General features: G+C 39.0%; 1 protein-coding gene across 2 annotated transcripts in view; it reads left to right on the forward strand.

The window, feature by feature from the left end:
* ST7 (suppression of tumorigenicity 7) overlaps nucleotides 1-26,323 on the forward strand; it is a 184,514-nt gene that overhangs the window by 117,118 nt on the left and 41,073 nt on the right. For both annotated transcript variants that reach the window (XM_021699418.1, XM_044920175.1), the window contains one exon: nucleotides 9,392-9,506. In XM_021699418.1, coding sequence (XP_021555093.1) covers nucleotides 9,392-9,506 — 115 coding nt within the window. The remainder of the gene's footprint in view (nucleotides 1-9,391; nucleotides 9,507-26,323) is intronic.

Genomic DNA, 26,323 nt, shown 5'->3' on the forward strand with positions numbered 1-26,323 from the left:
TCCTGTCATCTTTGTTCACCTTCTTTTCTGAAAAGAAATACAACTGTATAAAGCTGTAGCCCCCATGTGACCACCACTCACAGTTTGCCTCCCCTGAGGCATCAGCAACTCTGTTTCTTCAGTTCACTTTCCATACATTTCCATAATGTACACCCATAAATGGGATATGGAGAATTGTGTGCGCTTAAAGATTAAATCATGTGCTATATTCTACAGAGTATTTCTTCACTTACAATTGTTTCATATTTTTCTACATTGAGGTATATTAGGCTTAATTCATTCCCTTTGCCTGCTGAACAGCATTTCGCCATATGCATCTACCCGCTTGATCCATCCATTCCACTGCTTAGGACAGTGCTCCCTGTCCTGTGTGAATATCGCAGAATGCAACTGCTCAGAAACTTGTGTGAATGTTTTTTAGGGAACAGAGCTGGAAGCAGAAGTATTGGGTTTTAGAGTTGGCCTTTTTAAAAAAATTTTATTACAGTCTGCCACATCAGCTGTGTGTCAGAGATGTTATGTTTTCTAAATGTAATATCACCATGAAACTCTTCTTATGAAGAACTTTTATTTTTTTAAATGTATTCCTGTTAACCAGGAGTTCACAAACTGGAGCCCGAAGGCTAGGTCTGTTCTCCTGCCCGTTTCTGTAAGTCACTGCTTGCTGCCGTCTTTATGCTACGTGTCGGCATTGTTGAGCAGTTGCGAGAGAGACATGTGGCTCACAGAGCCCAAGACATTAACTCTTTGGCTCTTTACAGAAAAAATTTTTTGGCCCCTGTACTAATAGTGTTACCTACTATCAATCTGTTTACTTTTTAGTCTTTTTGAGTGATCTAATATTCAGCCACATAAATTGATAAATAAGATGATTTTACAGTGTGATAGAAATAGTGGGAAACAGGGATGTGAGTGGGATGCTGACATTAAACAGAGTGGTAGAGAAAGTCTGAGAGAATGCCATGTGAGCTGGGACCCAGGAGGTGAGGCATGCACGGCTCAGAGAGGTTAAGTAATTTGTGCAATGTCACATGGGAAGTAAGTGGTAAGAGTGAATTTTGAGCTCAGGAATAACTCCACATTTGGGGCTCCTTCCTCTGTAATACAGCTGTCGTCTTATATTCATGTAAACACAGAACAAAGCAGGTAGGTAAGTGTAGCAGAGAAGCATAAGCAAAATGGTTTTGTTCTCCTGGACTTGGCAGGCCAGAGACTGGGGTTCTGATGTGTTGAAATTTGGAATCGGTACTGATGACTGGGTTTGAATCATAGTCCCAGCACTCACTTCGGCTGCATTACTTAAATTTGCAGCCTTCATTGTTTTTTGGTGGGGTGAGGGTGGGAGAGCTCATCTGTAAACTGAGGAGGGTGTTTGGATGATCTCCACGGGCTCTTCTGGCTCTCACTGTGACTTGAGGAGGTGGCATTTGATCTGGGCTTTGGAGGGTGGGGTGATTTTGACAGGCTGCCTTGTAAATGACAGGAAAAGGTATTCCAGGTGGTGAGGACAGTTTGAGCCAAAACACAGTGGCTAGTAAATGTAGAAAGAATTCTGAGAATGGTGTACAGTGGTCTGATCTGACAAGGCTAGAGTTTAATCCTGTAGAAGACAGGAGAGGCAAGATGCATCTGGCACTGAGCTGAGGGAGGGTCTGGAAATCATGCTTAGGAGCTGGGGACGTTTTCCTTGGAATTATAGGATTTGAAAGATCTTGGCCTTTTTTTGAGCATCTCTGTCCATTGACTGGCCTTTGTCTATATGAACAGTTCCAGTGATGAAGACTTCTCTAGACCATCTATTACATTTTCAGACAGCTCTAAGTGTAAAATAATACTTCATTATATTGAGTCATAACATGAGTTCTAATTATACCTTTTCCAAGGTGTAGATAAAGTTATTGGAAGATTTTAAATGGTGGAGGAACATGTTCAGGGATATGTAACCTAAGGGCCCAAAGTAGGCCTTTTGCAGCACACATATAATATGTACCTCAGAGATAACTTTTAAAAGCCTTTAGAAAGCATTCCATTCATGAAATATGTATTGAGCATTTATTTTGGATCAGTCAGTGACCAAGAATCTGGTGATAAGCCAGAATTCCTATTCTCACATTCTTCCCAGGCTCATGGGGAAGATGGACCAGTAGACCATTGTGACAAGGACTCTGGGATTTGGGGGCAGGAGTACTTAACCTGGCAGATAAGAGGCAAGGAGTCAAAGGGCAGGTAAGGGTTCCTGGAAGTTGAGGAGCTGTCCAGATTGATCAAGGAGGCAGAAAGGAGAGCACTCCAGGGATAGGGAGCATGGAGATAGAAATGTGAATGAATGTGACATATTTAAGGAACTAGAAGCTATTTTATGGTGGGAGCATGGTGTGTGTGTAGGGAAGTAGCTAGGAATGAGGCTGGCGTAGTGGACTGAGACTCTCATGAGGGGCTGTGTTTGCCATGCTAAGAATTTTATATTCTGAATTTTATGAGAAGTCAATATATTTTTTTCCAGTCTATATATATATATATTTTTTTTTTTTTGAGAGAGAGAGAGAGGGAGTGAGCATGAGTGGGGGAGGGGGCAGAGGGAAAGAGAGAGTCTTAAGCAGACTCCATGCCCAGCATGGAGCTCGACGTGGGGCTCAATCTCAGGACCTCATGACCTGAGCCGAAATCAAGAGTTGGATGCCTAACCAACTGAGTTGCCCCGGCACCCCTCCAATATATTTTTTAATTGAAGTATAAATGACATATAATATCCTAAGAGTCTCAGGTGTATATTATAGTGATTCAATATTTTTATACTGAATGAAATGATCCCCATGATAAGTTGTTACCTTCTGTCATCATATGAAGTTATTATAATATTATTGACTCTACTACCTATGCTGTATATTATATCCCCATGACTTACTTATTTTATAACTGGAAGTTTGTACCTCTTAATCCCCTTCACCTTTTTCTCCCACCTCCCAACCCTTCCCCACTCTGATAGCCAACAGTTTGCTTCCTATATCTGAGTCTGTTTCTGTTTCATTTTGTTCATTTGTTTTGTTTTTTAGATTCCACATATAAATGAGATCATAGAGTATTTGTCTTTCTCTGACTTACTTATTTCACTTAGCATAATATTCTCTAAGTCCATGCATGTTGTTGCAAATGGTAAGATTTCATTCTTTTTATAGCTGAGTAATACCATCTTTATCCATTCTTCTGTTGATGGACACTGAGTTGCTTCTGTATCTTAGCTATTGTAAACAATGCTGCAATGAACATAAGCATGCATATATCTCTTTGGGTTGGTATTTTTACCTTCTTCAGATAAATGCCCAGAAGTAGAATTGTTGGAACATATGGTAGTTCTGTTTTTAGTTTTTTTCCATACTGTTTTCCGTAGTGACTATTCCAGTTTACATCCCCACCAACAGTACATAAGGGTTCCCTTTTCCCCATATCTTCACCAAAACATGTTGTTTTTTGTCTTTTTGGTAATAGCCAATCTGACAGGTGTGAGGTGATATCTCATGGTGGTTTTGATTTGCATTTCCCTGATGATGAGTGATGCTGAGCCTCTTTTCATGTGCCTGCTGGCCATCTGTAGGTCTTCTTTGGAAAATTTCTGTTCATATTCTGTGTTCATTTTTAAAGTGGGTTACTTTTTTTTTTATATTAAAAGTCAGTATTCTTTTGGGCGCCTGGGTGGCTCAGTTGTTAAGCGTCTGCCTTCGGCTCAGGTCATGATCCCAGGGTCCTGGGGTCGAGTCCCATATCGGGCTCCTTGCTCCGCGGGAAGCCTGCTTCTCCCTCTCCCACTCCCCCTGCTTGTGTTCCCTCTCAGGCTGTGTCTCTCTCTGTCAAATAAATAAATAAATTCTTAAAAATAAATAAATAAATAAATAGTATTCTTTTTATTGTATTTCCTTAACCACTTTATTATTTTTTAAATTTTAATTCCAGTATAGTTAACATATACTGTTATATTAGTTTCAGGTGTACAATATAGTGATTCAGCAATTCTATACATTACTCAGTGTTCATCATGTTGAGTGTACTTTCTCTTTTTTTTCAAAGATTTTATTTATTTATTTGACAGAGAGTGAGCACACAAGCAGGGGGAGCAGCAGAGGGAGAGAAAGAAGCAGGCTTTCTGCTGAGCAGGGATCCCGATGTGGGGCACGATCCCAGGACCCCGGGATCGTGACCTGAGTCGAAGGCAGACGCTTAACCGACTATGCCACCCAGTCACCCCCATGTTGAATGTACTCTTAATCCCCATCACCTATTTCACCCCCCGCCACCTCCCCTCTGGTAACCATCAGTTTGTTCTCTACAGTTAAGAGTCTATTTTTGGTTTGTCTCTTTTTCCCTTGGTTCATTTGTTTTGTTTCTTAAATTCCACATATGAGTGAAATCATATGGTATTTGTCTTTCTCTGACTTATTTCACTTAGCATTATACTTTCTAGGTCCATCCATATTGTTACAAATGGCAAGGTTTCATTCTTTTTTACAGAGAAACCAATATTCTTAAAAGTAGTTTTTCCTCCCCAATTTATAGAATGTACATATACATTCCTTTTAAAAATATTAGAACATATGGAAAATATGAAGAAATAAAAATCATCTTTAATCTCACTAACCATAGATAACCAATTTTAAAACATTTTGCCATATTTCTAACCAGGTATGGGTCTATGCATAGATACAGAAGAAAAGCATGACCTTATTGCAAAATAGAGTTTGTATCCTGCTTTTTCTTTTGTAATGTTGTGTGTCAGCATTTTCTAGGCTGTGTCGTTAAAAATAATTTGATTACTTAACTATTAATGTTGACATATAGTAGCCCAAAAGATGACTGTGTCTACTTGAATGCCTCATCATGGGTTAAATTTTAAGTTGCTTGCATTTTTCACTATCTTTTTTAAAGATTTATTTATTTATTTGAGAGAGAGAGAGAGAGAGCACAAGCAGTGGGGGGGAGGGGCGGAGGGAGAAGGAGTGAGAATCTTAAGCAGACTGCAGGCTGAGGGGGAAGCCCAACACCGGGCTTGATCCCACAACCCCAAGATCATGACCTGAGCCAAATTAAGAGTTGGTTAACTGACTGAGCCACCCAGGCACCCTGCATTTTTCACTCTTTTTTTTTTTTTAATTTTAATATGTTATGTTAGTCAACATACAATACATCATTGGTTTTTGATGTGGTGATCCACGATCCATTGTGCATTTTTCACTCTTATAAATAATGTTGTGATAAACAGACTTGTTTGTAAATTTGTATTCCCATCTGCCTATTTCCTTGGGGCCATGTTCATGGTTGCCTCTTAAGCAGGAGTGTGATGGACTCAGGAATGTATATTTGAAAAGCTATTCTGATAAAGAAGTTGTGGTATATATATACAATGGAATATTATGCAGCCATCAAAAAAACCAAAATCTTGCCATTTGCAACGACGTGGATGGAACTAGAGGGTATTATGCTGAGCGAAATAAGTCAATCAGAGAAAGACAAGTATCATATGATCTCACTGATATGAGGAATTTGAGAAACAAGACAGAGGACCATAGGGGAAGGGAGGAAAAAATGAAACAAGATGAAACCAGAGAGGGAGACAAACCATAAGAGACTCTTTTTTATTTATTTATTTATTTATTTATTTATTTATTTAATTTTTAAAAATTTTTTAAAGATTTTATTTATTTATTTGACAGAGAGAGACACAGCGAGAGAGGGAACACAAGCAGGGGAGTGGGAGAGGGAGAAGCAGGCTTCCCGCGGAGCAGGGAGCCCGATGTGGGGCTCGATCCCAGGACCCTGGGATCATGACCTGAGCCGAAGGCAGACGCTTAACAACTGAGCCACCCAGGCGCCCCCCATAAGAGACTCTTAATCTCAGGAAACAAACTTAGGGTTGCCTGAGTGGTGGGGGGTGGGAGGGATGGGGTGGCTGGGTGATGGACTTGGGGAGGGTATGTGCTATGGTGAGCTCTATGAATTTTGTAAGACTGATGAATCACAGACCTGTACCTCTGAAACAAATAATACATTATATGTTAAAAAAAAAAAAAAGTAGGAAGGGAAAAATGAAGGGGGGGAAATCGGAGGGGGAGACGAACCATGAGAGACTATGGACTCTGAGAAACAAACTGAGGGTTCTAGAGGGGAGGGGGATGGGGGGATGGGTTAGCCTGGTGATGGGTATAAAGAGGGCACGTTCTGCATGGAGCACTGGGTGTTATGCACAAACAATGAATCATGGATCACTACATCAAAAATTAATGATGTAATGTATGGTGATTAACATAACATAATTAAAAGGAAGGAAGGAAAGAAGGAAGAAAAAGAAAGAAAGAAAAAGAAAGAAAGAAAGAAAAGAAAGAAAAGAAAGCCATTCTGACAGTGGTGTGAAGGGTAGATTGGAAAGAGGTGATCCCGAGGCAAGCAGAGAAAAGATGCTATTTGAGCAATTAGGCCAAATATAAGGGTATAAACTAAGTCATTGGCAGCAAGGTCAGAGAAAAGAGGACATGCTAAGATTCTTAAGGTGTTTGCTTGTTTGTTGCTTGTATAACAGAGCTCTCTGGGAACTTGCTGAAAGCTACTAGCATTTTGTACATATTAGTTCAAGAGTTTAGGGACCTCTAAGGTGGCTTTAGTTAGGAGGGCAAAGAGGATACAGGGATCAGTGGCTCTCTTCTCCAGTTTGAAGGGTTGGCTTGGGAAGGAGGAATTTGTGAAACCAGTATTAGATGCATCAGGTAAAACTGTCAAGGAGATAGTTTACAAATTGATTTAATAGCTTAGGAGAGAGGTCAGAGCAGGAGCGGGGACGTGGGAGCCTCTTCACAAAGGTGGTGATATTGAGACCCTGGGCCCAAGAGCAGTCCTGGGTATCAGGGTGCTTATGAGAAGAGTACTGGACATAACCAGGGAGGCTACTTACTCCTAAGTAGGAGACCTGGGGGAAACTAGAGAAGGAATGAGGAACTATGTACAGAGAATCCAGAAGAGAATGATGTTGAGGAAGCCAAAAGAGACACGAGTTTCAAGGAAAAAGTCATCAAACTGTCAAATGTTGCAGAGGTCAAGCAAGGAAAGGACTGGAGGGTTTCCATAGGAGCAGTTTCAGTCACCTGTAAATGTGGGATGAGCAGATTCCGAGGAAGCCAGATTGCAGCCATGCGGTGAGAAAAGAAGGGAGCCAAGGGAGGCGAGTGTGCAGGGCTTGTTTCAAAGAGAGCTTGTTGTGAGGGCCTGGGAGCGCGAGGTGATGGCTGGAGTGAGATGGGGCAGTGGGGGTTCACTTTTCCTTGCTTCTGTTGAAACAAGGAAAGCTAGATTTCCACATTGTCATATGACTTTGATTAGTTCTCTAACATTTGCTATTTGCCATGTTTAAAATGTTTTTGTTGGTGATTATGTTTTTAGACACTGTATACTCTCTCCAAGCTTCCAATGGAAGCACTCCTGCCCAAACTGCTAGCATCCTTCTTCCAGTTCTGCTGAAACAGGCTGAGACTCCTCATTGGCTCTTAGTTGGACTCCCCTCTCAGTGTTTAAGCTTCAGCATGCTAGTATTTGGAATTACAGTTTTAAAATTTCAGAATATGACTGATGTCCTTGAAGTTTGACCTTTACCTGAAGAATTGGTCAAAAATGGTAAATGTTTAAATGTTGCAGTTTAAAGAGTGTCTTTATTGTGTTGCCAAATGCTGAATGACAGGGAACTTTAATTCTAACAAGCTCTAATTAGAAAGAGGAAAAAAAAATCAAAGGGTGATGTCAACCAGAATCAAAGTGAACCAGAACAAGAAATACTTTTATTGGTTACAGAACGTCAACAATGTGTGGTATAGTCTTATTCACTTCCTTTACTAGCAATGAAAATACTGCAGGCTGTCCCTAGAGGGTTCAGACAGTCTTATTGAATACATAATCATTTTGATAGGTGTTTTTTGCTGGTAATATGATGCTCTTTGGGGCTGCAGAAAATTATTTATTTTTAGAGATATGCTAAATGATTCTTGGCTTTAAAAAACAAGACAATGTGGCAAATGTTCCTAATGTAGGAAGAAGTGAATAGTCAAGGCAACATATCCACTGGTTTCTTACTTAACAGTGTGTTAGCCTATTTTTGAGTATTATTTTTCTCAGCACAGTTGCTTTAAAGATGTTGACATCAAAAAAGAGTTACCACTTTTTAAGAGGGCATTGTGTTATAATAGAAAACAGTTATCCGTATAAAAGATTAAATAAAGGACATATACATGTACATATACATCAGTGCATATATACACATGTATATATACCATATATGTATATGATTTTGCTGTATAAAGAACCTGGTTATCTTTCTCTAAGATAGATTTTACTTGAAAATTCTTGGTCCTTTCTTTCTTTGCTTTCCAATGAAGTTCAATATTGTATCTTTTAACTCCCTTTGGACACCTCCTGTTCCCCTTCTTGTCTAAAACCTTTAGGCCATTCCTTTAATCATTCTTTCCTCATTCTAGCCAACTCTCCTTGCTCCTCAACTTTCTTCTGAATCCAATTCAATCTGCCTAGGTTCAACCCCATTATCTGACATGTTTCCTAGTGTACCTGGGCTGGTGAGCACTGCTAACTAAAACTTGACAAGCATGCTAATTGTAGCCTCTGTGAATTCATGGTCCCAAATTTGCTAAGCCCTCAAGATGGCCTTTGCAATCCTAAATTGTTTCCCAAGCAGTTCTCTTCTTTATGGCTGTTCTGTACTTTCACCCCCATCTTCAAACTTACTCCCTGTCACCTCTTCCTTCAGTTTCAGAAAATGATCTTGAATCCTGTCTTTTTGAGGCCATCATGCAGGAACTCATGAACATCTTTCCCTTCTACCGCTCTCTATCGCTACCTGCACATTTTCTCAACCCGTATTTTCCTCCCTTTTCTCCATAACTTTGTCACCAGGCTGCTCAAAAGAATAGTGCCCGCTTGCCTCCCTTTCTGTTCTCTGGCTTTCATCAAACTGCTCTTAATGAAGTAAAACTGTCAATGCCTATGAGATAGTGTTCAACTTTTACCTAATTTGCCTCTATCATATTTTAACATTACTGTGTGCTACCTCTAAGCATCTTCCTCAGTTTTTATGAAACCCCATCTCTTTTGGATTTTCTTCCATGTTAGGTTCTCACAAGTTCAAAGTTGCCATTTTTCCAAAATAGCGGGAAAAGATTTGAGCATTTAATTCTTTACAAAATAATAATTGGCATGAATGCTTAAAATTCAGTATAACCTAAAATTTAGTATTATCTAAAATTGTATTATAGTTTTTTATCATATAAATGTATTACAATTCAGTACTTGTTATACTTTCAGAAAGTAAGAAATACATATTAATTATCCTTGATTTCTTCTTTCCTAGTTAATGAAGGAGTTCCCCTTGCTGAGCATGTTCAACATCCATGAAAACCTTTTAGAAGCTCTTCTGGAACTACAAGCGTATGCTGATGTTCAGGCCGTCTTAGCAAAGTATGATGGTAAGTTCTTGGGTATTTTATCTACTTGAGTATTTTTTTCTTCTTGATATATTTCAGTGATTAGATCAGAAAGATCATTTCAAATGGTATAGGACTTTAACAACTACCCACTTCCAGATTTTTTTACCTACAGTTTTATGATGGCATTTTATAAAATCTTAGAGTTTTATGGTTGGTCAGTGGGGGTCTGTGCCGCATGCCTCTCCTTCCCTCCCCGTAGGTTCCCTTCTACTCTTCCTGTCAACAAGAGTTAGGCATGCTCTGCTTTATTGCCCCCACTGTCAGGAATCACTCAGAACCTCTGCAGGCAACACGTATCCTGTGGGAACAGCCCCAACTGTTCGAGCTCCTGCTGTGACCCCACATGGGATGACTGTGATCACTACTGGTTGGTCATGTTGATCCTTTGAAGCAATATAGAACAGCTGGTAGCCCTTACTACAGCTCTTGTGACAGTTCAGGAAATATTTGAAGATAAAAGAATGTGTCCTTCATCCCAGGTCTTCTCCTCATTAGCAGAATACCCCCCATTTCTGCACGCGAAGGGCTTTGAAGTCCCTTCGCCATTCACGTTACTTACCCATGAGCTTATTTCATTTTGCCCATTCTTTTTTTTTTTTTTTTAAGATTTTATTTATTTATTTGAGAGAGAATGAGAGAGAGCACATGAGAGGGGGGAGGGTCAGAGGGAGAAGCAGACTCCCTGCCGAGCAGGGAGCCCGATGCGGGACTTGATCCAGGGACTCCAGGATCATGACCTGAGCCGAAGGCAGTCGCTTAACCAATTGAGCCACCCAGGCGCCCCTTCATTTTGCCTGTTCTTAATAAACCAGAAAAATAAACCGACACATCTTAGAGATTTCAAAACTCTTGTGTTATATTGCCATTTTCTGTGAATTCACTATTTGATTAATTGCATAAGAGTTATCCACATAATTCCCTGCCATGACCTAGCTCTTGGAATCTCTGCAGGATTATTATTCTACCTTATTTCATTTGTTTGCTTCTAAAATGGATGTTAGGGAGTGATTACTTTTATCACATGCTCATTTTTTGCTTTGTAAACTATTCTTTTTTTAGTAAGCATCTTCAGTACATTTAAAGAACTGTTCAGGTCAAAATTTCCAGGAATTCCTCAAACTAATAGAACGAGCTATTTTATTTTAACGCACAGTTCTTCATAAGGGATCTGTGAAGCAGGTTGGAGTTGTTACCTCCTACATTTGGGGAAACTGAAGCATTGGGAGACTTGGTTTTGTTTTGTTGTTAATTCTTGCTCAAATCAGTGGAAACTACAAGCCCTCAGCCAGTGATGGCATTACTTGGCCTGTGCATACTTGGCCCTGTGTAACAAGATATATGCTACCTAGTATGGAACTGATTTTAGGAAGAGAGAAAAGTATTTGTGGCATACTTCATAGTAAACAAAATAAAGACTGTTTGGCCTTCATGTCAGCTCACTTTTGTTCTCTGTTTATTTGTTGGAATCTCACTCTTCGGCTGACCTTGGGAATCTAAGCCATAAGACTACCTTATAAGCAAAATGCTTATACACTGAGGGTCTTTTGGTGCAAAAGGAACCCAGTCCCATGCACCTGGGTTTAGGTGGCCATGCACTTTTTCCAGATGCTACCCTGTAGCCATCAGTGCCGTAGCGAGGTTCTGGTGTTCTCATACCTGATGCTGACCTGTGCTCAACCTAGTACACCAAGGCTTAAGAAAAAAGTTCTGACTGGTAGAGCCTTTGATGTCTCAAGTCTCATAAGGCTCCTTTCACAACGATCTCAGTTCATTACAGAAATCATCAGCTTCGTGTTACAAGACTGATTGTAAAATAGAGAAATGAACTCATTTGGAGCTTTCTGTCATCTCTATCTATCCCATTGCACAGCCTCGGCTCCACAACAACCAAACACTGATTTATTAGATTCTGATAACATATGTTCACATTATTTGTTATAACAGCCCGTCCCACCCTCCACTAAAACTTGGCTCACACTTTGCAAAATTCCTTTGTTGCGAATGGACAGACTCACCATACCAGGGCCCTTGTGTTGAGCTTTGTTTATGTTGTGTACCTGGCAACAGAGATGATGTTCTTATTCATTATTCATGGAAAAAGAGCCTCATTAGTGGCAGGACACATACTGTTGCTGAGATGCCTTGGTAGGAGTTTTGAGTTCAGCAGTTGTCAATAGACTGCAGATGACCTAACCCCGACTGAATTCTGGAGGGTGTTTTGGTGAGGACTTGGCTCAGGCCTGTGTCATTTACAGTAGAAATATAATGAAGTGGCTGCTGAAGTTACTGTTCTTGTAGAATGAGCCACAACCACACAAGACTATTAAAAAACATGCCTCTTATTTCTCACCCCATACCATAAAATGGGCTCTTTCAAGTTCAGCCCCGCTGCTTTTCCTGGAGACCCAAAGGATCTTGACTGAGTTGTTGCCTCATTTTTCTGGCCCTGTGCAAGAAAGTGTGGGTGCTTTAGAGGGCTTGGAGTACAGACAGCAATTAGGGGCGCTCTGTTCCTCACCCTAGTTCAGATGTCATCAGTCTAATCCATGAGATGCTGGAGACAGCACTTTGAATCCCGACCTCCCCATCCCTCTTCATAGAGCCATACCCAAAGCAGCACGATTATATGTTATCTTTGCGAATTGGAATGCTCTGGTTGGGTAGCTATTTCTTGGATGGTTTATGGGTACAGCGGTCCTTCTTTATTACTTTTGCTAGGTGGCCGAATTTTTTAAATAGTATGTTGGGAAGTGACACAGTGGGATTTGTGCTGCTTTCCTGACCTTTGCAAAAAGGATTTAGAAATATGGCAAGGCAGGGGAGACCAACATGTTCAGAGGAGGGAGGAAAGTAACATGTATCCCTTTGCCTCATTCTTTTTGTTCTTCACCTTTTAAAAAAATTTTTTTAGGTTTGAGTTTTAAAAGTGATATTCACAAACTCCTTTTACAGTGAAGCACCTGGATCCCTAGTAGGATTACCAGTGAATTGGTCATACCTCCTTGTAATCTGTAGTTTAATTTTGATTTTGCCCTTGAGATCACTTCTCATGTTATGTTATTCCAGCCATTAGTCTGAAGTGCTGTCTTGCTATCCTCAGGAGTTTTCGTACTCTTTTTTCAGTTTGCTAACCCACATTATGGGTGGGCATTTTTTATCCAGGTGGTTGGTCCTGCTTTTGGAGTCCTTCACACAATGACTAAAATAACAGCGGCTACAGCTAGCATTTATTGAGTTCTTATATTGTGTCAGGGTCAGACAGGATTCTAAGCTCTACACGGATGAACTCATTTATTCTTACCACAGGCATATGAGGCAGATACTATTATTAGCCCCATTTTATAGCTGTGGTAACTGGTACAGAGACAAGTTAAGTAACTTGTTCAAATGAAGAGCCTAAGATGCCAAAGTAAAGCCATGGAGATGTTATATTGTGAGAAAAAGAGAGAAACTGAGGTCCGTCTTTGTTCAATAAGATGTGAATTCCATGAGGAAAGGAAAGCCAGAATCAAAACTGAGGTGGTCTGACTCCAGGCCCATGGTCTTAGCCATCATGCTTCCACTTTCTCTACTGTTGGCAGTATTTTTTTTTTATTGTTTTTATTAACACCATCCTTATTGTTATTATTAGCTACAGTTTATCGAGAACCTACGATGTGCCAAGCATGTTACACACATTACCTGTAATCCTCAATAACCTTGCAAGGAGGTAGTTACTCCATTTTAGCAGATGCAGAAACTGAGGCTTGTGAGTTTAAGTAACTTTCAAGACCACATTCCTTGAAAACTGCAGAACTGGGATTCAAATCCAGGTCTCTCTGGCTCTAAAAGCCCATGTGTTTTCCGTAAATGTAAGCCTTGCTGAATGACTTGCTCTGCCTCTCTCACTCCTTTTGGAAAGGCATGAGTTGGGTGGGGTGGAGCCATGGTACAGAATTTCAGTGATGCCAAATTGTCTTTTAAGATTCTTTTTTTTTTTTTTTTAAGATTTTATTTATTTATTTGACAGAGAGAGACACAGTGAGAGAGGGAACACAAGCAGGGGGGGTGGGAGAGGGAGAAGCAGGCTTCCCATAGAGCAGGGAGCCCGATGGGAGGCTCGATCCCAGGACCCTGGGATCATGATCTGAGCCGAAGGCAGATGCTTAACTGACTGAGCCACCCAGGTGCCCCTTAAGATTCCTTTTTAATCATTCCTTAAGAACCTGGTATATCTCTATTTGCTTATCTTTCTGTAACTCTCTTGAAAATATGGCTTTCTATTTTCAATCACCTTATGCCTGGTTTCTTTGTCACAAAAGGGATTTGATGTATGGTGTTGATTTAATTTGAGATTTATCATCTTTTTTTTTTTCAGTCATACATTAGCTGTAAACACAGACATGTTTTTAAGATCCTTAAGTCATCAGAACCTTCTTTTGGAACCATTTAGAAAGTTGTTATAAGCTTTGGGTTGCCTTTCAAAGGAGCTTATAGGCCACCTAGGTTGAAAACTGACATCTCAAAGATTAGAGTGGTAATACAGAAAAGAATTCATGCATTTATTATTCATTATCATTTGTGCATTTCAACTTTAGAAGAATCTTCTAGAGCAAGTGAATGCGAGTGTGATTGTTACAAGATACTTTTGGGAGTGTCTAGTTTGGTCTGGTCTCTAGTTAGTGATCCCTGGGGGACACCAGGGGCTGTCACCCTGGGTGCCAGCCTGCTGAGATCAAGGGCCAGGTCTGCCTTTCACCAGCTAACTGAACTTCAGCATATTACTTAACCTTTTAAGCCTCGGTTTCTTTCTCTGGAAATGGAATCAAGGCTTAGAAAGGCTAAGTAACTTGCTCAAGATCACACAGCTGGGAATTTGTCATGAGGATTACAGTAGTTAATCCATGTTAAATGTTTAGAACAGCGTGGGGTACACATTAAGCATTCAGTAACTCTCAGCCATTATAAAGAGCCAAGATTACTCCTGAACTTCACCACTGTTCTCAATGCATTTCGTTCAAAAGGAAAACCATATATAAAGTGTCAGTTAAAATGAGAGAATAAGAACCCTGTCTTGTGCTCCCCCCCGCCAAAGGCAGTGTTATGGCCTGTTATTAAAATTACTTATGGATCTAAAAAAAAAAAAAAATTACTTATGGATCTAATAGGACATGTAGATAGATAGATATTTGACAAGAATGGAAATGCTTAGTTTTATCTACAAACAATTCTTAAACTTTTGGAAAGCTGAAAAAAAAGTGCCAGGGATTTTCATTCCTGATCAAAAGACAAATTGTTTCAGCCTTGGGGCAATTTGCACCAATGGAAATACAAGTCCAAGCTCTTTTGGATATTGACTCCATTAGGTCATTTAGTGATTGCCCTTAATTTGGGACAGAAATTTCCCTGTGAGGGACAAACTGGCCTTTTATATAGTCATGAATGTTATATAAATGCAACAACTATATCAAGACCATTTTTATGGTGCCATCAAGCCCATCCTAAATTAGCATTATTATCTGCCATCTGTAATGTGCAGAGGGTATACTTTCAAGAACAGGACATGTTTCTAACACTGGGGGAAATACTTTCATCTCAGTAGATTGAAAACAGAGGTTCTAAAGAAAGCATTAGGGAATTATTCTATGTTGAGACTATTCAGAGAATAAGCTTTTTGCTGATACTGTTTTGTATCAGCTTTTTGCTGATACTTGTAACTACTGATACAGCATGTAGTTATAAGTAAAAATTTCGTAAACCGTGTTCATTGCCCAAGGCCTTATAAACTAACACAAGGTACTCAACTATCATCACAGTTCCTTTCAAGTGGTCACTAGATACTGTCTTTTCGTTAGGCTACTTTTCATTTATGTTTAAGGAATGGGTACAAATAAGAGGGATTTGAGATGCCAGGAGGACCAGTGAGTAGAATCTGTTTTCAGGCGTCAGCGTCAGGCTTTGAGCATCACGCAGTCCAGACCTCCAAAACAGTGCTTTTCAGTCAAGTGTGTGGTTTTGAGTTTTGATGTCACAGGCACAACAGCTTCTGAGATAGATCTACTACAAAATTAGGCTGCATTCAAGAAAGAAGATTTGAAATGCAGTCAGTCCCTAGTGACAGACTGTAAGCCTAGTCTAGCTCCCTTCCCTGGGCTGGTTCTTATGGAAAAGATCAAGGATACCAAGGCAAATGTTGAAGAGCATCCTTCTGTAAAAATGGGCAAATGAATCACATCACTGCTTCAAAGAAGAAAATGATTATCAGCACTGATACCATGAGCTATGACTTTAGGCTGGTAAGCATGAGTCACTAAGAAATGATGGCCCTTTATAGCTTTTGCACTGGATGTCCTGCTGACTTGGAAACCAAGAGGTAGGTAGTTCTGTCAAGTGAACTAGGCCTTTCAATTAGCAGTTGACTGTCATATTATACATGCAATGAGCCAGGAGTTCTAACAATAGATGTTATTTCAATAAAGACTGTATGCATGAGAAACCTCTGTTGTCTCTGATGATGGAAGACATTTTATGAATGCATACATTTGTAATTCACATAGTTGGCACATGAACAAACCCTCGAAATTTATATTGGCTTTAGTAATCCTTATTGCCTAGTTATCATAATTTACCAAGGTAACACCCCCCCCCCCCCCCCCCCCCCCCCCCCCAGCCATTACCATCACATAAACTGCCATGTTTGACTCTGGGGCACTGGCCACAGAAGGGCTCTCTGACACAGACCTTCTAGAGTAATCCAATCCAAAAGTTGCAAATAACATCTGGTGTTTGGCTTTGTAGCATAAGATGAATTTTTCTGGGTGTAGTTGAGTCTGTGTTGCCTGCCCCTCCCCCTGCACCAAATTACTAAGGTCATGTAGTATTTCCCGATTGAATCATTGAACTCCCAGGTGGCACAAAGGGATCTTGGATTGGCTTTTTAAAGGTGGGACAAAGAGACCATACACTGTCTGGAACCAAAAAAAAAAAAAAAAAACCCAGAAAAACAGAACAAAACAAAAAATAATTCTAAGGACAGAATTCTACATTTCTGTTGTTTGCTTTGTATCGTATCATGTACAGAAGTAAACTGAGAAATTTTACTGAAGAAAGCCACAGGAAGGACAGCATCACATAATGGGACAGTTATATCACACCTCATCCATTAACAGGTTAGGAAGGAGAAATGGGCTGCATTTTTGTTTGTTTGGTCAGTCAGTTTATGGCTCCAAAAGCGTTGTCAAGGCCAAATGTGTTGGATTAATATAAACTTCCAGTATATCAATGTGTTGCCTGACCCAGAAAAGGTACTTGATACTCCATAATCTTAAATGATTACAGAGAGTAATTAGGTTAGTTTCTTTTCAAATTAATTCAGCAGGGATCCATCAAACCCTTATATTGAAAATACTAACTTTTAGGTGCATTCAGATTCAGAGATGAATATAATCTATTCTGTGTTGCCAAGAAGCTTTATTGTCTGGTAGAGAAAGATGTAAAAAAAACAGTAACAACAAAAAAACCCAAAAAGTCAAAACCACCCACAGTAAATTGAGGTGGGATGCATCAGTGCTCTCTGAATCTGTTTGAAACATGCTGAAGTGGTGCAGAGAAAGAAACCCTTTGAGAGCAAGCCCTGTGTTTTCTTCTCGGACACTCCTGTGTAGGGGTAGACATTCCGAGCAGCTGCAGTGAATGAATGACTTTTTAGACGGAGATGCACTATGACATAGTGTCCTCATTTGTGAGGTGCTTTGGGACTTATTTATGCTGGCTGCTACCCTTGAAAACATTGTTTTGGAATTATAGATATGAAATTGACCCTCGATTGACCTAGCTCATGCACAGGAACAATAATGATCCTTTTAAAATTATATCTTGATGATTATTATTGTAGATGAACAAAAGGAAATTAGGTCAAAAAGATTATCACTGAAAAAACTTCTATCTAAAGTTTTACCCCAAGGGTTTTCTGAGACACATCAAATTGACAGTTTTGCTCCAAATTCCATAAATTTCCTCCAAGATTATTACATTGAATTTCAATTTTGCTATTATGAGCATTTATGACTTTTGAAAACTTAAGAGTCATTCTCCCTGAGATGACCTTTTCCTTCAGTGGCCTCATTCCCATAAAGGTTCCTAGGGAGCCAGAAGAGGTGTGGTTTGCCTTCCTTGTTTTTGGCCCCAAACCCTTCTACTTCCCTTCAACCTTGTCAGCTTGTACTCTTGCTTTCTTCCTGCCTCACTTGTAAACTTCACTGCTGTCTCAAACAGACATCTGGATTTAGAGCACCAGTACAGTTTCATCCATTTTGCTGGAATGCCATAAGCATGGTCAAGGCAGTACACATGTTGAGCAATAACAAGTTTTGACTCTCTCTTAGTACCTCCATCAGTCCTGACACTTTGGGCTTCCAGAAGCTAAATTAGATGTAAGTGCTTGCATATCAAAGGGAGCTAATATCAAGTGATTTGAGATGTTAGTACATTAACTTAAGATTTCTTTCAGCAAACACAGGACCACCATGTTTTAGACATTGTTTTGATTCGAGGGTACAAAGTGACGAAGAAACACAGCTGTTACTCCTAGCACACACCACGTAAGTAGGAGAGGGAAGGAAGAAAACAATTGCTGTAAAGACTGCAATAGAATTTAACCCAGTATGGAAGGGACACTTTACCCAGGGGGAAGTGAGAGAAGCCTTCCTGGTGGAGGTGGCACCTGAGTTGAGCCAGACAGTGAAAATACTAGAGACAGAACATATGGAAAGGTTCAGGAGCAGGATTGACTCAGCCTGTGTGGAATACTCCATGTATCCTACAAAGCAGAGGAATGGTGGAGGGCTGCAGCAAAGGGCTGAAGATGCACTGGGTGAGTTAGGAAGGGACTGCACCTCACAGAGCTTTGGACCTAATTCCACCGGCCATGAGGAGACCATGAGGCAATCTCAGCAGGGATGGGCTCCAGTCTGACCTCAAAGTGGAGAGAGTGGCACAGTAGATTCATACTCTGCCCTTTTTTGACTTGAGGTGGTTGAGGGATGAACCCAGAGTGTGGAAGCACTAAGACATGAGGGAGTGGAGTGCCACTGTAGAGTGCCAGTGAAGTGGTTTCAGACTCAGAGAAGCAGGATTCTCTCCATTAGGGAGATACTTGGGAGGCTTTCAACCAAAAATTATAAAAGAGTTTGGTTTTTCTTCTTTAAACAGCAAATGAGAATCCCAGTGCAGAAGCTTTTTTATTTCCGAGGTTATCAAAACTTCCTATTTTAAGCTCTAACCACTTAATTTCATTTGCTTTCTGGTGATCTCTTCACTATAGGAAATTGAAGTCTATGTAGACCTAGCATAAACCTTAGATAATCTGTCAGGGGAGTGTAACACTGTTAGAGCCTGCTGGGACTCATACAGCCCATCAACACCTACCTACTTCTGCTGAGTCATACAATGACACGGGAGAAAAAATGTGGAATGTGGGGAACAGGTGGAGTGTCCACCTCATCTTTAAAGGTTGTGAATTTAGAGACAGTGCAGTACAGGATGTGAATGCCTGTGTGTGCAGATCTACAAGTCTTATTTGCTAAAAGCAAAGCACCTGATACACTTTTTAAAAAAAAAAGATTTTTATTTATTTATTTGACAGAGAGAGAGAGCACATTTGACAGAGAGAGAGAGAGCACAGGCAAGGGGAGCAGCAGAGGGAGAGGGAGAAGCAGGCTCCCCACTGAGCAGAGAGCCTGATGCAGGACTCAAATTCAGGACCCTGAGATCATGACCTGAGCCTAAGGCAGACACTTAACCAACTGAGCCACCCAGGTGCCTCACATCTGATAAATTCTTGCCTTGCTGACAGTTCAGTTGCTACTAAAGTAGGCAAAGCCTGAGACTAAGTAATATGCTGAATTTAATTTTTACCAAAATGGAAGAACTTTAAGAGAAGGAGATCATGTTATCTTATAGCTCATAGCAGACAAAGAAGGGAACATTGGTCATAGACAGATTTCCTGAATCTAAAAACAAACAAATGGCAACAAAAAGCCAAAAGCTATACCCTTTTTTAAGTCAGAGGAAAGATAAATATAAACCTCTAATTTGAGATTCAGTGAACAACTTTGTGCGGACACCATTCAGCATAGAAGACACAGATTTTTAAGTGGAAATGGTTCAAAAAAGATGGGAGGTTCTAGACGATGACATTATAATTATTCCCAATGGAAAAAAATGTAAAGGAAACACAAATGATTAAAGTATATGAAAGGTCAGAGTGACAAATCATTAAATAAGTATATAAAAGTGGGGTAGAAACCTGTAAGCAGGTGGTTAGAGTTGCTCAAGTCCAGAGGAAGCTAAAGTCTCAGGACTTCCCTTGTGAAGTTGTTTTCCAAGCAAACTGATGAAGAAAGTATAAGAGAATGACAATGAAGAAAACAGAAGCAAACATCACATTGGCAGTACGGGATGGTGACAGGGACCAGGCATTGCAAGACCAACTCTGTCACTAATTAGTTAGGTGGCTCTGAAGCATATATATCATTTAGCTTCTCTGATCTTGTATTTTTTCATCTGTAAAATAAAAGATTTTTGACCTTCACAGTTGTGTGCTGTTGTCCAATTCTTTGATCCATCTTGTAGAGCTCCTATTTGGAGAAGATAGTAATGTGTTAATAAATGGATAAAAATATACCTTTATTCATTCCTATTTACTACTTGCCCTCAGTACTTTTGATTCTTTTTTTGCTTTTTAAGAATTTCAACAAATAAGTCAATCACAGTAAAATTCTAGATGATTATGTGGTTTACTAACATTTAGGAAAGAAAGAGGTGATTGAAGATCCAACATGGATTTACTAAGGAAGTTGTGCTAAATAAAAACAGATGAGATAGTGGATGTGAAAATATTTGTAGTCCATACAACAGTCTTTAAATGTTTCTTACTAATTTAAATGGCCATTTTTCTTCATATTTCTGAATTAGAGGAATACCATAGATGTATTTATATATTTAATTAAAATATTTGAGAATGTTTTGAATGCTACCTTTTTAGGTAATGTGGAATAATGTGTCATAATACCAGTTGTATCATTGATAAATGGTGTGATTTAATGGTATAAGTGGTGTATATAATATCTCTTATAACCATTAATAAATGGTATAATTTAATGGTTTAAATTGTATATATAATACCTATTATTACCATTAATAAATGGTTGCACATACATCATTGCAGACCATTGCAAATTTAGGGTGATCTTTAGAATAGCATTCCTGGATCCTCTCCTTGGTATTGCCATGGTCAGTATTTTTATAAATCAGACCTTATAGACAGCATAGCACAGTTCAAAATCATTTGCGCATATTTGTTTTAACTATGTGATACTGGCTTTTTTTTTTATATTGGCATATTTCTTAACCATTATATGCCTCACTTTGCCCATCTATATAAGGAGGGCACATGGTGTGATGAGCCCTGGGTGTTATATGCAACTAATGAATCATTGAACACTACACCAAAAACTAATGATGTACTATATGTTGGCTTATTTGAATTTAAATTAAAAAAATAAAATAAAATTTTAAAAAAGAGGGCTAAGAGTAAGTCCTATCTCAGAGGGTTGCTCTGAGGAGTAAATAAAATAATGTGTATAAGTGATTTACACCAGTGTCTGGCAAGCTTAATAAGCCCATGGTAATGTTAGTGGTAATTTCAATTATGATAATGATCATTTGGTGAGAAGGTATGCTTATGAATTGTATGGAACAAAGCTGTGGGTGGTAGTTTGAGTCAGAATGATGACTAATAGCCTGGAATGATATTCTGAAACCGTTAAGATTTAGTGGTTTAGATTTCATTTTGAGGTTTAAAATTTAATGGAATCAAATACGAAATCCTGCTTATAGGTTCGTAAATTTTCATGGCTTAAAGTAAAAGAGAAAAGACTTGGCTTTGGCTGAAATCAATTTGCATAGAACCTCGGGGAGTTTGTTGACCACACAATCATAGGAACAAATAAGGACTGCTCAACACCAGGGCCATCCTAGCTGCTCTTCAGAGAGGTGTTATGGCTGTAGTTCCTCAGACTACATTTCCCCTGAGCTCTGTACTGGTCATGTTTCAGGGATTTAGAAGATTACTTCCACTTCTGATTCTCATATTTTGAAATCATTCATGGCTTTATAACAAAAATAAACAAAAAAGTTCTGAAGAATATATCAGTGAAGGAATGAGAAGTATTTATTCTGGAAAAGATTAGGTTTAGAGGAGATATTGTAACCATTTTAATATTTGAAAGACTGACGAGAAATAATCATGTTGTTTTGTTATGGAAGGCAAAACCAGTAAGTAATTTTTAGATAAGGATTCATAGAGAGAAGAGGGGACAGAATGATAAAAGGCAACTGAAATGTTATAGAAGTTAGATTGAAGAGAAGACAGCTTCAGGTAGCACAGGATTATAGGTTTGTGTTTTTAAAATCTTTTTAATTGAGTTATAAATTACATATAGTAACATGCACAAATCTGAAGTATAGAGCGGGATGACTTTTTAAAATACACATGTGTTATCACTACCCAGGATCATAGAACTTTCCATCATCTCAGAAGGCTGCCTCATACCCCCTTCTGGCCAATAACTGCCTTCTAACCCAGAAGTAACCATTTTTCTGACCTTTATCATCATGTATTACTTTCTGCAAACTTCCTACAACCACCTTGGAGCACTGTTTACCAGTTTAAACATGTATCTACTTTCTGACTCAGCAATTTCATTTCCAATTACTTATCTAAGAGAATGGTCACAACAGCTTTATTCATAATAGCCCAAAACTGGGAAACAACCCAAATAGCCATTAGCAAGAGAACAAACATATTGTGGTATATCCACAAAATGAAATACTACTCAGCAATAAAAAAGAATAAAGGCCTGATACATGCTACAGCATGGGATGAATCTCAGAAACATCATGCTGAGTGAAAGAAGCCAGACATGGAAGGGTACATACTCTGTGATTCCAATTACATGAAATTCAAGATTGTAGATTTTAATGAAAGATTTTTATGACAATCTGATTTTGAATACCTAAGACAGTTGGAGAAAGTTCTTTCCCTTTCAGAAAAGGAGCCTGTATGAAACAAAAGATGTCCGAGAAGTGGAAGGAAATTTAAACTAAAGCCAGGAGTTCAGCTTTGCTAGTGAGAAATACTTATTTAGCATTCCTTGTTTTTGGAATTCTGTGCTATGTCATTATTTCCTTTCTTTTTCTTTCTTTTTTGTATTTGAATTATTTGGTTGTTTGGATTTGTTTTATTCTTCCTGAAGCTTCTTTTTATTTTTCCCCTTAATTCTTTTATAACAGCGAATATCTGTGTCATTATCTAAGAATATTTTTTCTCTTAATCATACTATATATTACATGGCATCTACTTTCTTTTTTAAATCACTCTTCCTGGAGCACTCTAACCTTCAGCTCAAATATGATCCATTTGATCTCTAGGCAAGTTTCACAGCTGTTTTTATAATGACTTCCCTGAGCATACTCCTTTGCTAATAAGAAAATTAGTTTTTGTAGCTAACATTTTTCTCATTCTTGGATTCTTTTTCTTAATTAAAAAAAATTTAATTCCAGTATAGTTAACATACTGTGTTATATTAGTTTCAGGTATACAGTATAGTGATTCAGTAATTTTGTACATTACCCGGTGCTCATCATGATAACTGTACTCCTAATCTCCTTTACCTATTTCATCCATTCCCCCCCACCTACCACCCCGGTGGTAACCATCAGTTTGTTCTCTATAGTTAGGAGTCTGTAATTTGGTTTGTCTCTTTTTTTCCTTTGTTTCTTTGTTTTCTAAGTTCCACATGAATGAAACCATATATTTGTCTTTCTTTGACTGACTTATTTCACTTAGCATTATACTCTCTAGATCCATCCATGTTGTTGCAAATGTCAAGATTTTATTTTTTTTATGGCTGAGTAATATTCCATTGTATGTATATACCACATCTTCTTTATCTGTTCATCTATCAGTGGGCCCTTGGGTTGCTTCCATAATTTGGATATTGCAAATAGTACTGCAATAAACATAGGGGTGCATCTATCTTTTCAAATTAGTGTTTTCATATTCTTTGGGTAAATACTCAGTAGGGGATTTACTGAATCATGTGATTATTGTATTTTTAACTTTTTAAGGAACCACCATACTGTTTTTCACAGGGGCTGCATCATTTTGCATTCCCACCAACAGTGCATGAAGGTTCGTTTTTCTCCACATGCTTGCCAACGCTTGTTTCTTGTGTTTTTGATTTTAGCCATTCTGACAGGTGTGGTTTGCATTTCCCTGATGATTAGAATGTTGAGCATCATTTCATGTATCTGTTGGCCATCTGGGTATCTTATTTAGAGAATTGTCTGTTCATGTATTCTGCCCATTTTTGATTGGATTATTTGGGGCTTTTTGTGTTGTGTAAGTTCTTTATGTATTTTGGATATTAACCCTTTATCTGATATGTTATTTGCAAATATATCTCCCATTCAGGAAGTTGTCTTTGAGTTTTGTTGATTGTTTCCTTTACTGTACAGAAGCTTTTTATTCTGATGTAGTCCCAATAGTTTATTTTTGCTTTTTGCTTCCTTTGCCTGAAGAGGCATATCTAGAAGAGTGTTGCTATGGGGCGCCTGGGTGGCTCAGTTGGTTAAGCGACTGCCTTCGGCTCAGGTCATGATCCTGGAGTCCCGGGATCGAGTCCCACATCAGGCTCCCTGCTCAGCAGGGGGTCTGCTTCCCCCTCTGCCCTCTTCCCTCTCGTGTTCTCTGTCTCTCATTCTCTCTCTCTCTCAAATAAATAAATAAAATCTTTAAAAAAAAAAAAGAAGAGTGTTGCTATGGCCAATGTCTGAGAAATTACTGCCTGTGCTCTTTATTAGGATTTTTATGGTTTCAGGTCTCATATTTAAGTCCTTAACCCATTTTGAGTTTATATTCATGTATGATGTAAGAAAGTGGTCCATTTTTATTCTTTTGCATGTAGCTGTCCAGTTTTCCCAACACCATTTGTTGAAGAGACTGTCTGGATTCTAATTCTTAGAAGGACTTTTTTTTTTCTTTTTTTTTTTAATTTATTTGAGAGCGAGAATGAGAGACAGCATGAGAGGGAAGAGGGTCAGAGGGAGAAGCAGACTCCCTGCCGAGCAGGGAGCCCAATGCGGGACTCGATCCCAGGACCCCGGGATCATGACCTGAGCCGAAGGCAGTCGCTTAACCAACTGAGCCACCCAGGCGCCCCAGAAGGACTTTTTGGTAATAATGGTAGCTACATGGCACTTACAAAAGACAGGGATTGCATAGTTAGAGCATGTTCATACCAAATTGGACTGAGAATGATTATGAAGTTCCTTCCTCAAAATAAAATTTCTGAATAAATAATAAGCAGTATCAGAAAGCAGCTGATATTTTTGTTTTTTCCCTGCTCAAAATCTCTGATACTACCTGTTTTCATCACTACGGTTAGCCACTCTGTTTCCCTTACCATTTTATCCATTTCCCTAGTGGTAAAAGCATAAAATCATGACAGGCAGACAAAACTACGGAGACAGAGAACAGATTAGTGATCACCAGGTGACAGGTATGGGTGGGAAGGGTACAATTAAAGGGGTAACACAAGAGAGTTCCTTTGGAACAGTTGTGTATTTTTTTATTATTATTTAAAGATTTTATTTGAGAGGGGGAGAGAGAGAGCATGAGCAGGGATAGGAGCAGAGGGAGAGGGAAGGGAAAGAATCTCAAACAGACTCTGCACTGAGTATAGACCCTGACGTGGGGCTCCATCCCAGGACCCTGAGATCACGACCTGAACCAAAACCGAATCGGACGCTCAACCAACTGAGCCACCCAGGTGTCCCAGAACAGTTGTGTATTTTAATGGTGGTGGTGGTTGATTGAATCTAGCCATGGGATAAAATTGAATAGAACTAAACACACACATGAAGGCATGTAAAAGAAAGGTGAAAACTGAACAAGGTCTGTAATTTCCTTAATAGTACTTTACCAATGTCAGTTTTTGGTTTTTGATATACTACAGTTATGTAAGATGTCAGCATTGGGGGAAGCTGAGGGAAGCATTCACAGAACTGTGTACTATTTTCACATCTTTTGTGAACCTATAATTATTTCAAAATAACAAGTTTCAAACTTATGATAGACAACAACAACCAAGTCAAAGTATTTTTTTTAAAGAAATGAAAGAGGTAGTCTTACGAGCAAGCAGCCCATCATAACGAGCTTTCCCCTAAAGGTAGTATATATGCTATTTCTTAAAAGTGAGCCAAAACATGCAGTTCTTGCCTTTGATTTAAATGTTAGGCAGTTAAAAAAAAAATGGTAGCCAGGTACTAGATTAAAATGTGGTTAATGAATGCACACTGCAAAAGGAACACACTAACTTTCATAAGGGTGTGTGTAAGTATAGGCAGTAGATCTCTGGTCAGACTTCATTTCATGTACGTTCTACCTTTGTCTGTCTGTGCTCTGTCTGGTTCACCAGTGTATTTGCTCATGAACTTGCTTCAAACAGTTTGTAGAACAGAATTCTTCTAGACAGCATCATTGTTATCTTTTAAAAAATCACTTATTACATGTACATCATAGGAAGCTTTGGAAATACAGATAAACAGTAGAAAAAAATTATCTCTAATCCCACCACTCAGAAATACTGTTGATATTTTGTATATATAATTCCAGTCTTATTATTTCTGTGCATATAAATGCTTTTTAAAAAATATATGAGATCATAATTTTGTAAACTTGTTTTACTTATTAT

The sequence above is a fragment of the Neomonachus schauinslandi genome, chromosome 12 (genome assembly GCF_002201575.2).
Source record: "Neomonachus schauinslandi chromosome 12, ASM220157v2, whole genome shotgun sequence".
Taxonomy (NCBI): domain Eukaryota; kingdom Metazoa; phylum Chordata; class Mammalia; order Carnivora; family Phocidae; genus Neomonachus; species Neomonachus schauinslandi.